We start from the raw sequence: 18,292 nt of genomic DNA on the forward strand, positions 1-18,292 counted from the left end.
TTATTATTATTATTATTCACTGTGTGCTTTTGTAACTGGTACTGCAACAGCCAAGTGACCCACGATAATTTCCAGTAGTGGGCGCTTACTAGTACTCTATTTGGAATTTGTGATTTTTTTAGTAATGCCTTCAAGTAGAAAGTGACATTTATGTTTTCGGTAAGAACTCAAGAAGAGACAGACGTTCAACCGTTAAAGGAAGGCAGATTAACAATATACGTCTGTTTTAATTAGCCTCCAGCAGTGTACCCCACTACTCGGAGATAAATAATGGCTACAACACCACACGTAAGCTTAATAATGGTAAACGAGGATGATTATGATGCAATACATATTTTGTATTTCTTACTTCCGTAATACAGAACTACTAACGGTGTAATCTCGCCTATTTAAAAACTAACAGAACACAACAGACCTGGATGTACGGCAGCACCATCTTCTAAAATTAGTAGACCTACTGGCACTGTACGGCCGCCTGAAAATGCATTGGAGCATATTTGACTTTTAACCGAGGTTGCAGTTCCACCGGTAGTGCCTATGCAACTGCCGCAGTACGTCACCAGCTGTGTCCACTGAACCTTTATGAGGCATTTCAACCAAAGGACTACAGATTTCCTAATCGCTGCTTTGGAAATGGAAAATTCACTCGATGCTGTAAATCAGCTTGGTTTGAAAAGTGGTCTTGGTATGTGAAGGAATACGATCATCTTCTATGCTTTATGTGCATGCAGGCAACCCATAAAAAGCCAATACGTGTGTATCCAGACAGAATATCTGTATTTTACGAAATCAGTGACTCCATCAGAACGCCACTAGTTTTCATTAAGGAATGCAGAGCTACAAAACACCTGTGCTGGATTTAATGCAGACCATGGTTTAACAATGCTCATTAAAGCTTTAAAGACAGGTTGAGAACATAAATAAATGTCAAACTCTACTAACCCTATATTAAGTAACAGTTGCTACCGAATGCCTCTGCATACAGTAGTCCACTGCTTTCGTACTAGCGTTTAAAATTGTAAGTTCCCGATGCGTCCACAGAACGAATTGAAGCGATTGCTGTATATTAGAAAGCAGAACGTTCCCGATTCGCAGGTGTGTCTGTAGCATGTTTTCAAGTCTTGTCTACAGTAGAGACCAGCACAATGTATAATGTGTATGTGCTTGATGATTTGAATACTTTACTTCCTATAGTTAACTCGTTTATGAACAGTTAAGGATGGGTTGATGTTTTATTCCTGACATGACACAACTGTCTCGTTCCGGTTCTGTTTTTAAAAGTATGTTTGAAATCACAATGTTAGCTTTTGGGGTATTGTTTTTATGTACCGTAGTTGTTGCAAGCATTTAAATGCTTGTCGTTTTTGAATAGGATACATAATTGCAAATAGTAGACTGCAATGGCATTTGTACAACTGTTCAGTTTGTGAATAGACCTATTAAACGCGTCGAATAGAATGAAGGCAATTTAGTACCGAAGATTATAGAATACATTTTATTTGTATTTTACTATTTTAAAAAGACATATACGCCCCAAAATAGGCTGTGTTTAGTATGTCTGATTTGCAACGTATGGTAGTTAAGTCGTGTTGCTTTGAATCTTAAATAATATTTTTAGAATCGTGTTTCTGATCTTTTCACTTTGTGCCGCTGTCTTATTCCTTATGAAACGCACTTGGTCTGTGCATATTTTGATGGTGAAATGCAGCAGAAACATGATTTTGTATATATTTAAATATTGCCATGAACCCCCCCCCCCCCCCACACTTTTTTTATTTTCAGCACCCCCAGTTAGAAATTCGTTCCCACCTCTCTGCCTCTACACCTGCACACTGCAAATCACTTTGCCACAGTTCTTTACTAAATCAATGTTCTCATTTCCTATCTCCTTTATCCATTTCTGCATCCAAAAACACAACATCCCCCCATTTGTCTCCCAGCTCTCCTTTGTATAGTGATTTATCTATCTTCCATGCTTTTCCTAGGAGGAAATGCTACTATATGAAGAGAATTAATCTTAATCCAATATTTAATGCTTAATAATTTCCTCCTTGATTCCAGTGGCATTCCATTTACATAAACCTGCAGAGCATTAAACTGAGGGGATTTCATAGATCCTACACACGCCCTTATTGCTTCAGCTTGAATATTATCCATTTTTTAATATTGCTTTTACATGTTCCCAGTAGTATCTGACTTCCATAGTCTACTACACTCCTAATTAATCCTCTGTATCTCATCATCATACTAGATTTATCCGCTCCCCAACTCGTCCCTGAAATATTTCTCAGAATATTAAGCCTTCCTTTACATTTATCTATTATGGTACTCATATGTTTTTCCCAACTCAACTTTTCATCAAACCACACTCCCAAGTATCTGAATTCTTCCACTTCTTTAAGTATCTTATGTTGGTGTAATATGCTTAAACTCCCCTGCTCTCTCCTCCTACGTGAGAACAAGAGTACCTCTGACTTTGTTATGATATTTTAAAACCCCATTGATTAGACCACTTTTTCAGAATATTCATTGTCATCTCTCCTAACTATTTCAATATGTTTATGTCTTTTATAAATAACTCCATCATCAGCAAACAAACTCACAGCTACATTAGATCCTAATAAAATATCATCTGTTACATCATTAATCATTGTGTTAAATAGCAATGGCTGATAACACTTCCTTGAGGAGTTCCATTTTGCATCTCAAACCTTTCAGGTAATTCCCCCTTAATTTTCACTTTGAATCATCTTTCCTTCAGAAAATCTCTGATCCAGAGAGTCCTCCCCTTTATTCCCAATGTTGCTATTTTACATATGAAACCTTCTTTCCAAACCATATCATAAGGCTTCTCTATGTCAATGAATACTGACCCAACCACCTCATTCACACTTAAAGCCTCCTTCACTTCTGTAGATAATCTTACCAATTGGTCTATTGTAGATCTGTACTGACAAAAAACACTCTGATATTCACTCAGTAATTTTTTAGTTTCCAAAAAAATATAACACACACCATTCTTTCCATAATTTTACAAATAGTAACTGTCAATACTATTGGTTGATAAGAAATACACTTCACCGGATCCTTTCCTGCCTTACTTACAGGAGTGACAATGGCATTCTTCCATTCTTTAAGCAAACAACCCAACTCCCATACTTTATTATAAAGCTTAAATAATATAGGTGCTATCTGGCAACAATTTAAACATGTTATAAGATATCTTCACCTGGCGTTGAATACTTTTTCATTCGCAGTTTTCAATTCCCCAATTGAGAAAGAAACATTTTTTTTTGTTTGAACATCTTCCAATATCAAATAATTATCAATATAAAATTGACCCCTCTTATCCAAAAACTCATTATCCTTTTCCTGCCATTGCCTTTATTTTATTCCAAACATCCTTTACATTAGTAGAACAGAACTTATTTTAGTGCAATAATTCTGGCTCTCTGTTGTTGCTTGGTTGTGTCCATTTTATCCAGCTTGGCAAAGGTGCAGCTACTCAGCCCTAATCATTACATTGAATGCCGGTGAGGCAGGGGCGTGTCCCCCATTGACCTGCTCCCAACTAAAATGGAGAAAACCCAGACAGGGTGATGAGTACATTGCCAAGATCCAATATTGTGTACTTGTAAGGGGGTATACACAATACAATCATTATTATTTGTTTATTTAGCAGACGCCTTTATCCAAGGTGACTTACAGAGACTAGGGTGTGTGAACTATGCATCAGCTGCAGAGTCACTTACAACTATGTCTCACCCGAAAGACGGAGCACAAGGAAGTTAAGTGACTTGCTCAAGGGCACACAATGAGTCAGTGGCTGAGGTGGGATTTGAACTGGGGACCTCCTGGTTACAGGACTTTTTCTTTAACCACTGGACCACACAGCCTCCTATTGCAATCATGCAATTTAAACAGTACAATACCTTTAAATAACAGAGGTACCCAAAGCAGTGCTACATCTATAGGTCATTTCAATTTATTACATTTCAGAAGCAAGTGGTCCACAACTCTGAAAGTTACTATATGCTTCCTTAATGTAACACTATTATATATATATATATATATATATACATATATACACAGTGCCTATAGTAAGTATTCACCCCCCTTGGCATGATAATTTTTATTGTGAAACATTGTGAAACTTCTTGGCAAAATTGTTCAAGCTCTGTCAAGTTGGATGGGGATCGATGGTGGACAGCAATCTTCAAGTCTTGCCACAGATTCTCAATCGGATTCAAGTCCAGGCTTTGACTAGGCCACTCTAGGACATTCACGTTCTTGTTTTTAAGCCACTCCAGTGTCGCTTTGGCTGTGTGCTTGGGGTCACGTCCTGATGAAAAGAAGGTGACTCTCTGTCCCACTCTTAGGTCTTTTGCAGACTGAAGCAGGTTTCCCTCAATGATTTACCTGTATTTAGCTCCATCCATTTTGCCCTCTACCCTGACAAGGTTCCCAGTCCCTGCCGATGAAAAGCATCCCCATATCATGATGCTGTCACCACCATGCTTCACAGTAGGGATGGTGTTATCAGGGTGATGTGCTGTGTTGGGTTTGCGCCAGACATAACGCTTTGCATTGAGGCCAAATAGTTCAATTTTTGTTTCATCTGACCACAGAATCTTTTGCCACATCTTTTCAAAGTCTCCCACATGCCTTTTTGTAAATTCCAAGCAGGATTTTACATGGGCTTTTTTCAGAAATGGCTTCCTTCTTGCCACTCTTCCATACAGGCCAGATTTGTGGAGTACCTGAGCTATTGTTGACACATGGACAGTTTCTCCCATCTCAGCCATGGAATGCTGTAGGTCTTTCAGAGTTGTCATTGGCCTCTTGCTGGCTTCTCTGACCAATGCCCTTCTTACCCGGCTGCTCAGTTTGGGAGGACGGCCTGCTCTATGCAGATTCTGGGTGGTGCCGTATACCTTCCACTTCTTAATGATCGACTTGACTGTGCTCCAAGGGATATTCAGTGCCTTTGAAATCTATTTATACCCCTCCCCTGATCTGTACCTTTCCACAACTTTATACCGGAGTTGTTTTGAAAGCTCCTTGGTCTTCATGGTAGTATCTTTGCTTTGAAAGCACTACCCAACTGTGGGACCTTACAGAGACAGGTGTATTTAATCTGAAATCATGTGACCCACTTTTATTGCACACAGATGGACTCCATTTAACTTATTGTGTGAATTCTGAAGGCAATTGGTTGCACCTGAGCTTATTTTGGAGTGTCATAGCAAAGGGGGTGAATACTTATCTAATGAACGCTTTTCAGGTTTTTATTTTTAATTGATTTGTTTTTTCACCCTCCCCCCCCCCCCATTTTTTCACACATTGAAAGTGTTGAGTAGGTTGTGTAAATCAAAGGGAAAAAAATCCCATTTAAATGCATCAAGATTTCAGGTTGTAACACAACAAACTGTGAAAACGTCCAAGGGGGGTGAATACTAACTATAGGCACTGTATGATGGTATAAAAGCCAAGGGGACACTAGTCTACATATTGCTATGATGGGGACCTAAAGGACAGTTTGTGTGGGAGAAGTGAGACAACAAGCAGTGCAAGGGGTGAAGAGCATAGACAGCAGCGCTTTACTGAGCAAACTTAAATTCTGGTGCTTTCAGTTTGGTCTACTGCCAAGACTTGTGTGGCCACTAACTGTGTATGAGGTTTCCTTGACAACAGAAGAGAAACTGGAAGCGTTAATCAGTTCATACGTCAGGAAATGGTTAGGAGTTCCACACTGCCTCAGCAGAGTGGGACTGTATGGTAAATGGTAAATGGTCTCAGCTCTAACTGAGGAGTTCAAGTACGCCAAGGTTCGATTGGAAATGACATTGGTAGAGTCACATGACGAATGTGTGAAGGAGGCAGCACCTGTATTGAAAACTGGAAGAAAGTGGGCGGCAAAGGAATCTGTGGAAGATGCAAAGGCTGCCCTTTGTATCAGTGATATCATGGGGCAAGTACAGCATGGAAGAGGAAGCCTTGGTCTCCTCCTACATGGCACAAAGCAGCCCCAGCTCAACGGAGGAAGCTGGTAGTCAACGAGGTGCAAAAGCAGAAGGAGAGGATGAGGTGCGTAAAGGCAGTTTCCCAGGCCAAGCAGGGAGAATGGACAAGATGGGAGAGTGTGGAACAACGGAAGATCGACTGGCGAGATCTATGGATAGTGGAATGCACCAGGATCAGTTTTATCATCAGGTCAACATATGATGTTCTCCCATCACCACAGAGCCTTGATCTATGGGTAGGAGAGGATCCGTGGTGTCCTTTGTATTCATCGCCAGCTACATTAAGACACATTTTGACAGGATGTAAGGTGGGGCTTAGCCAAAGACGGTTTACTTGGTATCATGACCAGGTGCTGCGATGTTTGGCCTTAGCATTGGAAGACAAGCGCAGCATTACCAACAGGTTGCCACCAATGCCAGCAATATATGACACACGAAGAACAACGTTCCCCTATCGAGGAGAGCAACCACCAAGAAAAGGTATTAAAACCGAAAACTCTAGGACAACTGGAAGTTGCTAAAGACTGGAAACTGCTGACAGATGTTGGTCAACAGCTTATTTTCCCACCTGAGATTTCTGGTCTGGATCAGCACGCCTTGTTCACCTGGTAGAGTTAACAGTGCCATGGGAGGATGCTGTGGATGAGGCGTATGAAAGGAAGAAACTTCGGTACACTCAGCTAGCTACTGAAGTGGAACAGTGAGGATGGAGAGTCCAGGTTTACCCAGCGGAGGTGGGTTGTCGAGGATTTGTGGCACATTCCACAACCTGGTTTTTCAGAGACATCGGATTCAGTCGTCAAGAGTTGCGAAGCACAGTGAAGAACTTATCTAAAGCAGCAGAGAGAAGCAGCAACTGGCTCTGGTTGAGATGAAAAGATTCTGTTTGGGGACTTCAAACACGGTAGAAAGAAAGCAACATCCCCTTTAGAAGCAATTTCATTCCAGACTAGAGTCCATTTCAAACAGAAAAACATCATCGGACAGCAAGTAAGGTGGTACTGATCACACTCGCATAATTCCAAGAAAAAAGGTACATATTCAAATAATATTTTGCTGCCTGTATGCTGTTGAAATACATACATCATATGTATATATATATATATATATATATACTGTATATACGTGTGTATACAGATAATTCATAAACAGCAAACAGCTCTGCATACTCACTCGCTAGAAATACTTAACGAAGAAGAAAAGTATTTGATAATAGATCCTACACACGCCCTTATTGCTTCAGCTTGAATATTATCCATTTTTTAATATTGCTTTTACATGTTCCCAGTAGTATCTGACTTCCATAGTCTACTACACTCCTAATTAATCCTCTGTATCTCATCATCATACTAGATTTATCCGCTCCCCAACTCGTCCCTGAAATATTTCTCAGAATATTAAGCCTTCCTTTACATTTATCTATTATGGTACTCATATGTTTTTCCCAACTCAACTTTTCATCAAACCACACTCCCAAGTATCTGAATTCTTCCACTTCTTTAAGTATCTTATGTTGGTGTAATATGCTTAAACTCCCCTGCTCTCTCCTCCTACGTGAGAACAAGAGTACCTCTGACTTTGTTATGATATTTTAAAACCCCATTGATTAGACCACTTTTTCAGAATATTCATTGTCATCTCTCCTAACTATTTCAATATGTTTATGTCTTTTATAAATAACTCCATCATCAGCAAACAAACTCACAGCTACATTAGATCCTAATAAAATATCATCTGTTACATCATTAATCATTGTGTTAAATAGCAATGGCTGATAACACTTCCTTGAGGAGTTCCATTTTGCATCTCAAACCTTTCAGGTAATTCCCCCTTAATTTTCACTTTGAATCATCTTTCCTTCAGAAAATCTCTGATCCAGAGAGTCCTCCCCTTTATTCCCAATGTTGCTATTTTACATATGAAACCTTCTTTCCAAACCATATCATAAGGCTTCTCTATGTCAATGAATACTGACCCAACCACCTCATTCACACTTAAAGCCTCCTTCACTTCTGTAGATAATCTTACCAATTGGTCTATTGTAGATCTGTACTGACAAAAAACACTCTGATATTCACTCAGTAATTTTTTAGTTTCCAAAAAAATATAACACACACCATTCTTTCCATAATTTTACAAATAGTAACTGTCAATACTATTGGTTGATAAGAAATACACTTCACCGGATCCTTTCCTGCCTTACTTACAGGAGTGACAATGGCATTCTTCCATTCTTTAAGCAAACAACCCAACTCCCATACTTTATTATAAAGCTTAAATAATATAGGTGCTATCTGGCAACAATTTAAACATGTTATAAGATATCTTCACCTGGCGTTGAATACTTTTTCATTCGCAGTTTTCAATTCCCCAATTGAGAAAGAAACATTTTTTTTTGTTTGAACATCTTCCAATATCAAATAATTATCAATATAAAATTGACCCCTCTTATCCAAAAACTCATTATCCTTTTCCTGCCATTGCCTTTATTTTATTCCAAACATCCTTTACATTAGTAGAACAGAACTTATTTTAGTGCAATAATTCTGGCTCTCTGTTGTTGCTTGGTTGTGTCCATTTTATCCAGCTTGGCAAAGGTGCAGCTACTCAGCCCTAATCATTACATTGAATGCCGGTGAGGCAGGGGCGTGTCCCCCATTGACCTGCTCCCAACTAAAATGGAGAAAACCCAGACAGGGTGATGAGTACATTGCCAAGATCCAATATTGTGTACTTGTAAGGGGGTATACACAATACAATCATTATTATTTGTTTATTTAGCAGACGCCTTTATCCAAGGTGACTTACAGAGACTAGGGTGTGTGAACTATGCATCAGCTGCAGAGTCACTTACAACTATGTCTCACCCGAAAGACGGAGCACAAGGAAGTTAAGTGACTTGCTCAAGGGCACACAATGAGTCAGTGGCTGAGGTGGGATTTGAACTGGGGACCTCCTGGTTACAGGACTTTTTCTTTAACCACTGGACCACACAGCCTCCTATTGCAATCATGCAATTTAAACAGTACAATACCTTTAAATAACAGAGGTACCCAAAGCAGTGCTACATCTATAGGTCATTTCAATTTATTACATTTCAGAAGCAAGTGGTCCACAACTCTGAAAGTTACTATATGCTTCCTTAATGTAACACTATTATATATATATATATATATATATACATATATACACAGTGCCTATAGTAAGTATTCACCCCCCTTGGCATGATAATTTTTATTGTGAAACATTGTGAAACTTCTTGGCAAAATTGTTCAAGCTCTGTCAAGTTGGATGGGGATCGATGGTGGACAGCAATCTTCAAGTCTTGCCACAGATTCTCAATCGGATTCAAGTCCAGGCTTTGACTAGGCCACTCTAGGACATTCACGTTCTTGTTTTTAAGCCACTCCAGTGTCGCTTTGGCTGTGTGCTTGGGGTCACGTCCTGATGAAAAGAAGGTGACTCTCTGTCCCACTCTTAGGTCTTTTGCAGACTGAAGCAGGTTTCCCTCAATGATTTACCTGTATTTAGCTCCATCCATTTTGCCCTCTACCCTGACAAGGTTCCCAGTCCCTGCCGATGAAAAGCATCCCCATATCATGATGCTGTCACCACCATGCTTCACAGTAGGGATGGTGTTATCAGGGTGATGTGCTGTGTTGGGTTTGCGCCAGACATAACGCTTTGCATTGAGGCCAAATAGTTCAATTTTTGTTTCATCTGACCACAGAATCTTTTGCCACATCTTTTCAAAGTCTCCCACATGCCTTTTTGTAAATTCCAAGCAGGATTTTACATGGGCTTTTTTCAGAAATGGCTTCCTTCTTGCCACTCTTCCATACAGGCCAGATTTGTGGAGTACCTGAGCTATTGTTGACACATGGACAGTTTCTCCCATCTCAGCCATGGAATGCTGTAGGTCTTTCAGAGTTGTCATTGGCCTCTTGCTGGCTTCTCTGACCAATGCCCTTCTTACCCGGCTGCTCAGTTTGGGAGGACGGCCTGCTCTATGCAGATTCTGGGTGGTGCCGTATACCTTCCACTTCTTAATGATCGACTTGACTGTGCTCCAAGGGATATTCAGTGCCTTTGAAATCTATTTATACCCCTCCCCTGATCTGTACCTTTCCACAACTTTATACCGGAGTTGTTTTGAAAGCTCCTTGGTCTTCATGGTAGTATCTTTGCTTTGAAAGCACTACCCAACTGTGGGACCTTACAGAGACAGGTGTATTTAATCTGAAATCATGTGACCCACTTTTATTGCACACAGATGGACTCCATTTAACTTATTGTGTGAATTCTGAAGGCAATTGGTTGCACCTGAGCTTATTTTGGAGTGTCATAGCAAAGGGGGTGAATACTTATCTAATGAACGCTTTTCAGGTTTTTATTTTTAATTGATTTGTTTTTTCACCCTCCCCCCCCCCCCATTTTTTCACACATTGAAAGTGTTGAGTAGGTTGTGTAAATCAAAGGGAAAAAAATCCCATTTAAATGCATCAAGATTTCAGGTTGTAACACAACAAACTGTGAAAACGTCCAAGGGGGGTGAATACTAACTATAGGCACTGTATGATGGTATAAAAGCCAAGGGGACACTAGTCTACATATTGCTATGATGGGGACCTAAAGGACAGTTTGTGTGGGAGAAGTGAGACAACAAGCAGTGCAAGGGGTGAAGAGCATAGACAGCAGCGCTTTACTGAGCAAACTTAAATTCTGGTGCTTTCAGTTTGGTCTACTGCCAAGACTTGTGTGGCCACTAACTGTGTATGAGGTTTCCTTGACAACAGAAGAGAAACTGGAAGCGTTAATCAGTTCATACGTCAGGAAATGGTTAGGAGTTCCACACTGCCTCAGCAGAGTGGGACTGTATGGTAAATGGTAAATGGTCTCAGCTCTAACTGAGGAGTTCAAGTACGCCAAGGTTCGATTGGAAATGACATTGGTAGAGTCACATGACGAATGTGTGAAGGAGGCAGCACCTGTATTGAAAACTGGAAGAAAGTGGGCGGCAAAGGAATCTGTGGAAGATGCAAAGGCTGCCCTTTGTATCAGTGATATCATGGGGCAAGTACAGCATGGAAGAGGAAGCCTTGGTCTCCTCCTACATGGCACAAAGCAGCCCCAGCTCAACGGAGGAAGCTGGTAGTCAACGAGGTGCAAAAGCAGAAGGAGAGGATGAGGTGCGTAAAGGCAGTTTCCCAGGCCAAGCAGGGAGAATGGACAAGATGGGAGAGTGTGGAACAACGGAAGATCGACTGGCGAGATCTATGGATAGTGGAATGCACCAGGATCAGTTTTATCATCAGGTCAACATATGATGTTCTCCCATCACCACAGAGCCTTGATCTATGGGTAGGAGAGGATCCGTGGTGTCCTTTGTATTCATCGCCAGCTACATTAAGACACATTTTGACAGGATGTAAGGTGGGGCTTAGCCAAAGACGGTTTACTTGGTATCATGACCAGGTGCTGCGATGTTTGGCCTTAGCATTGGAAGACAAGCGCAGCATTACCAACAGGTTGCCACCAATGCCAGCAATATATGACACACGAAGAACAACGTTCCCCTATCGAGGAGAGCAACCACCAAGAAAAGGTATTAAAACCGAAAACTCTAGGACAACTGGAAGTTGCTAAAGACTGGAAACTGCTGACAGATGTTGGTCAACAGCTTATTTTCCCACCTGAGATTTCTGGTCTGGATCAGCACGCCTTGTTCACCTGGTAGAGTTAACAGTGCCATGGGAGGATGCTGTGGATGAGGCGTATGAAAGGAAGAAACTTCGGTACACTCAGCTAGCTACTGAAGTGGAACAGTGAGGATGGAGAGTCCAGGTTTACCCAGCGGAGGTGGGTTGTCGAGGATTTGTGGCACATTCCACAACCTGGTTTTTCAGAGACATCGGATTCAGTCGTCAAGAGTTGCGAAGCACAGTGAAGAACTTATCTAAAGCAGCAGAGAGAAGCAGCAACTGGCTCTGGTTGAGATGAAAAGATTCTGTTTGGGGACTTCAAACACGGTAGAAAGAAAGCAACATCCCCTTTAGAAGCAATTTCATTCCAGACTAGAGTCCATTTCAAACAGAAAAACATCATCGGACAGCAAGTAAGGTGGTACTGATCACACTCGCATAATTCCAAGAAAAAAGGTACATATTCAAATAATATTTTGCTGCCTGTATGCTGTTGAAATACATACATCATATGTATATATATATATATATATATATACTGTATATACGTGTGTATACAGATAATTCATAAACAGCAAACAGCTCTGCATACTCACTCGCTAGAAATACTTAACGAAGAAGAAAAGTATTTGATAAATGGATAACTCTTTTAATATTTAGTTACAATGTTATGCAGTGCCAGATTCCAGAATAGGTTTCAGATTGTAGCAGGTATCTGATTTGGTCTGAAAAATGTGTGTCGACTCATACTCATCACATATTAGCACACTGTTATTTTAGGTCCACCTACTCTCTGTTTATTGGTGTTTCTATTCCTGGAGTCTGTATTACCATGTATAGGGTTTGATTTGCTCTAATGACTGGCTCTTTGCAACCCACTTGCTCTAAATGTCTAGTTTGGCTCTCTTGCACAAAAAGGTTGGCGACCCCTGCACTAGACTGTAAGAGGACGAACACTGACACTGGACACCGGAAAGCTAATCGTTTTCATAATAAGAGTAATAGTAAATACACCGGTCACCTCAGACACTTGACATATTATAGTACAAACTTGAACATGAATGTAGAGAACGGCTGCTTTCAATTGAACTATCTCAACAGGTGAGACAGAAAGAGCAAGAAAGGAGAAATGAATGGCACAGTGAGTGAAAAAGTAGAAAATGAAAATCATGTGGATAGAAGGTAAAATCTTTTTTTTTTAAATGCACAGTATAAGTTAAAAGCTGTTTTTGATGATGAACTATCAATTGCAATGCCTGTACATGCTACTGTAGGGTAAAATAAATACACTAATTCAGGGTCTGTGAAACCAGCTGTGAATCCTACTCATTAGAGGAGGCCACAGGCATCACAGAATTATGGTGTGGATTTTGGTTGGTTCACTTTCTCATGCTGGTATTGGCAATGTTTTTTAAATGGGCCTTACTTCCTTACAATGATAATTATGTACAGGTCCACACTGGCAGACACACAACGACAAGTTTTTAGATAGTTCTTTCAGTATGTTTGAAACTATAATTTTTAATGGGGAGCTTGTCAGAATGTCACGGTCACCTTAAGTGATTGCTTGCTACTGGTTTCTACTTTTTCATGATAATGACACAATCAGCTTGCTTTTGAGAAGGTGCATTTGTGCTGCAATTTTTTACTACCTGATTAAATGACTTCCTTTTCAAAAGCAGGTTCTGCTACTGTCAAAGTGTTTACCATCTTCTAGTTAGGTAGCTTAAAATCATAAAATGATGCTCCCAAGAAGCTCTTAATTTGCCAAGGACAGTTGTCTGTATGGGATGTAGGCCTAAACTTGGCATTCCAAAAACATGCCTCCCTCCTACGTTTTATCATTTGAAAAATAAAGCAATAGAATACCTTTTCCCACAGTACAAAAAGATAACAGATGTTTGGCCCTTGAACACCCCCTATCCTGAAATGTTGTGCAGTAAATCCTTAGTTGCTTTTATAAACATGGGTGAGGTCATTATGTTTAAAAGTCCACCTGTATTTTTAATTTGATTTTTTTTATAGGTAATGTACAATTACCTTTGATAATAATGTGTTTCTCTGCAAAATGCAACCAATTAAGGGGTTTTGTTTTAACAAGCTTTAAATCCAGGCGTATTTTCATAAACACTGAAATGCTGTTTGAAAACCAATCAATATGACTTACATTAAATACATTAACATAAAGCCAGTTTTGCCATTTATGTTTAGCTGCAAATTCCTTTTGCTTCCTATTTTTAGCATGGGCCCTTACACATTGCATGTCTGCCCCAAAGATGAAGGCATAGAAAACCACTAAATCCTTACCTCTCTCAGCTTTCCAGCAAGCATATGTCTCCACCATTTCCATGAATCACAAACTGTATTGAAACATGAAAATCCCAAATTTATAATTAACAGATACAGGGGCTGGGAAGGTTAATTCTGTACAGTGTCCATGTACAATAGTACCACAACAGACTTGTTTCTGAGGTAAAAAAAAAACAAAAAAAAAAACAGATACTGGGGTCTGTTTTAATTGATTTCAGCGAATATTTTCTTTTCGGAACCTTTTTGCATATATGTCATGTAAACAGGATACACAAAGGACATTTATTGAGCACTTAGGACCATTGAATATGAAAAAGTTATTTGGTGCTGTCCTTGCTGGTTGTATAATATCATTTATTCAGTAATATGCTTAATATTTATGAATCATCTATTTTTTGTAGTGAAATGAGAGACAAGGAAAAAACACCTAAACTAGCCATGGTCAGTCCCATAAGTATGGTAAGTATCCCTTTACCGTCTGTCCTTCGTAATTCTGTCTCTGTCTATAGTTGCATTGTGAAATGAATACTTAAGAAATAAGTAATAAGCTTTACATTATCTGAAACAAAAACATGTTGGAAATGTTATAAAATGGCAAATTATCAAACGTGCCCAGATATTTAAAGTGGAGATATCAAAAACACAAGCCAAGTTTCAAGAAACCATTGAGGCATGCTTGCCCAGCACAAAACAAATAAGCACAGCTGTAAAAGCGGTGGGGGTCATGGTTGCCCCAATTGTTTCTACTAACTTGGCTTGTGTTTTTGATGCAAGTTTGTGGCAAAATGGATTGCAGTGCGTAGGTGTAGAGGTGATGTAATGCTTAAATAGATGACAAACAACAAAGTTCAGGGTCCAAACAATTCTTTATTTGTTTTTAATCCAGGTCATTTTGGCGACCGTAAATAATAATCCCTGGCAATGCACAGCAATGTGAACTGCACAGTGAAACCTCAGGGTTCAGTCCCGAAATAATAAACATAGTATAAACACACACAAAGAACACAAACACGATCACAAGTCCAGAGTGAGTGCTTTGGTGCAAGTGATGAAATACAATTTATTCATGTACAATAGTGCAGTGATGTCCGGGTTAGTGCTGGCCTTTAGCGACAGCTCCCGGACCATGTTTGACATCTAATAATGACAAACAATTAGATGGGCAAACAAACAAACACGAAATACTCACAATAACTTTACGATCCTTCAGCGGTTCTCTCACAACCATAACAAAGGAGCAGTTCGCTCGGCCACATCCCCTTTTGAACCTTCAGCCACACCCCCTTGGTTAGCGAGTGCAATCGCTTTTTCTCCAGTCCGCGATTGCCACATCGCTTCCCATCTGGGGCGATGACAAGGATATTCTATTTAAATAATGGGTGCATTCACGGAGATCATTCTGCGCAGATTCTGTGCAGAATCTGACCAATTTAGCCAATGATCTTCTAAGAATGATCTCTGTGAACGTACCCATTGGCTAAATTGGTCAGATTCTGCACAGAATCTGCACAGAATGATCTCTGTGAACGCACCCAGAATATCTTTGCCGATGACTTGGTGTACTGTGGCTCCACCCCCTTCTAGATGGCCGACTTCCACCTTTCCCTGGAATGAATTGTCAGACCAACCAGTCCGGGGGTCTCTGTTCCCTTTACACAGCGCCCTCACAGGTCGGGAGGGAGATTTATAACCAAGATTCATTCTTTCTCTGTCACAAAGTTCGATTGTGTCTGAAAAACACAAGCCAAGTTAGCAGAAACAATTCTTTCATACACATATGTGTGGATAAAACTAGTCCATTTTAAAATATCAATAAATCGTTTAATATAAATGATGCAGACGTCAAAATAAATGTGTTCCCTAGTATATTTCCATGTTGACAAAACAAGTTAATTGTCATTAAAATTGGATGTCCTGTAATATACATATGCATGGATAAAAGTGCCTGGGGTCTGCAAAAATCTGCAAATAAAACAGGAGAAAAAGGACATTTTTACCTTACTTTGTCAGGTATTGACTTTTTTGTTCTACATTTCACCTAAGAGTATTGGAAACTACAATTGGCTGATTTACTTTTGCTGCACCAATACCCTGAAAACATGTAAACTATCCTTGCTGTATAGAGATCTGGCAGTTCACGCTGATAACCTGATAACTACTGTTCCTCTCAATATATTTGTATTTCTTTCTAATGTTTCCTTACCTTTTAATGGTGTTTGAGTGGTTCTGTGCTTTGACTGTGTCTCTAGGAGCTGCTCTTCAGTTCTGTTTGCCTGAACCTGAGTAAACGAGCATCATCAGAGACTTGGCAAAAAAAAAAAAAAAAAACACTTATAATGATGGCACACATGACAGTAATGAAAGAAGCAGCTAATTATTCTTTATTGTTTACATTCAAATTAAATTGTAATTACCTTATTGTTGTTAATAGAACCCAAAGTGATGTATTACACATTATTTTATGTTAGAACAATTGGCAAAAAATATATTGTAATTACATAACTATATTACAGTTGTTACATCAGCGTATTTGTTATTTTTTTGTATTATTAATTAAGCACCAATAGTTACTATGTAATACACTCCTACAAATGGAAATGACAGTACTTTTTAACATTTGTGATTTATGTTTTGAGCAGTTTCGCTATGCAGACTCGTTGGATATACTACTAATGGTACTGGGCACACTTATGGCAGTAGCTCATGGGGCTGCCATGCCCGCCTTGGTTATAGTGTTTGGAGACATGACAGACAGTTTTGTTTCTGATTCCATCGCAGATATGCCAGGTATGTAGTCATTGAAAAAGGAAACGCAACGTTTCCTGAAGTAAAGGGTTTTCAATATTTCTATAACAACATTAAACTGACACCAAATGTAAAATGTCCACCTTATAATATGTCAACAAGTATGTAAATTCAAAATTAGAGCGATCAATTAAATGTAGACATGCAGCTATGAGTTAAATGTACAGAGCAGTTCAGAGTGTATTTTAATTACTCTCAAATCAATGCAAATGTCTTTAAAATTCCATAGGCTCCTATTTTGAAATATGATGTTTACCCCCCCCCCACACACACTTTGATTTAAAAGGAATAACCAAAAACTAAATCGAAAGCTAGCAACTAGCAACAACTAAATATAGCAATGTGCTAGTTGCATAATATTAAGAAAACTGTTACATTTGTTCTTAAATCTTAAGCTCTACATTTTTCGCAGGCTCGGTATATACTATCTAAATAAAATTTAGCATTGCTTATTTTTTAATTCATAGAATGCTGTATCATTACAAACTGTTGCATGTTAACTTATCATTGTTGCTTCTATTTGTGCAATATTGTTTCCTAGGGCTACAGAATTTTACCAGGCCACAATCGAATGAAACATTGGAACAACAAATGACAAGGTACAAACACCTTATACTACTTTCTTAGATATATATTTAAATCCTTTACAATATTATATTTTGTTTTACCTATTACCTATTTTTGGTGGATGTACAATAAACAATGTCTACTTGATGATATAAGTTAATATGTACACGTTATACAGACGTGCTCAAATTTGTTGGTACCCCTCCACAAAAAACGAAGAATGCACAATTTTCTCTGAAATAACTTGAAACTGACAAAAGTAATTGGCATCCACCATTGTTTATTCCATATTTAATAGAAATCAGACTTTGCTTTTGATTTTTTATTCAACATAATATTGTAAATAAGAAAACAAATGAAAATGGCATGGACAAAAATGATGGGACCGCTAACCTAATATTTTGTTGCACAACCTTTAGAGGCAATCACTGCAATCAAACGTTTTCTGTAGCTCTCAATGAGACTTCTGCACCTGTTAACAGGTAGTTTTGCCCACTCTTCCTGAGCAAACTGCTCCAGCTGTCTCAGGTTTGATGGGTGCCTTCTCCAGACTGCAAGTTTCAGCTCTTTCCATAGATGTTCGATAGGATTCAGATCAGGACTCATAGAAGGCCACTTCAGAATAGTCCAATGTTTTGTTCTTATCCATTCTTGGGTGCTTATAGCTGTGTGTTTTGGGTCATTATCCTGTTGGAGGACCCATGACCTGCGACTGAGACAGAGCTTTCTGACACAGGGCAGTACGTTTCGCTCCAGAATGCCTTGATAGTCTTGAGATTTCATTGTGCCCTGCACAGATTCAAGGCACCCTGTGCCAGGCACAGCAAAGCAGCCCCAAAACATAACCGAGCCTCCTCCATGTTTCACTGTAGGTATGGTGTTCTT

General features: G+C 39.4%; 1 protein-coding gene across 2 annotated transcripts in view; it reads left to right on the plus strand.

Moving 5' to 3' along the window:
- The first annotated feature begins 246 nt into the window (after positions 1-246).
- The window catches only part of LOC117400291 (ATP-dependent translocase ABCB1-like), a 49,392-nt gene continuing 31,346 nt past the window's right edge, over positions 247-18,292 (plus strand). For both annotated transcript variants that reach the window (XM_059022474.1, XM_059022475.1), the window contains exons 1-5: positions 247-685; positions 12,827-12,907; positions 14,437-14,494; positions 16,675-16,822; positions 17,382-17,439. In XM_059022474.1, the coding sequence (XP_058878457.1) occupies positions 12,855-12,907; positions 14,437-14,494; positions 16,675-16,822; positions 17,382-17,439 (317 nt within the window). In that variant the 5' untranslated portion in view covers positions 247-685; positions 12,827-12,854. The remainder of the gene's footprint in view (positions 686-12,826; positions 12,908-14,436; positions 14,495-16,674; positions 16,823-17,381; positions 17,440-18,292) is intronic.

Source organism: Acipenser ruthenus, chromosome 4, assembly GCF_902713425.1.
Source record: "Acipenser ruthenus chromosome 4, fAciRut3.2 maternal haplotype, whole genome shotgun sequence".
In the NCBI taxonomy this organism is placed as follows: Eukaryota; Metazoa; Chordata; class Actinopteri; order Acipenseriformes; family Acipenseridae; genus Acipenser; species Acipenser ruthenus.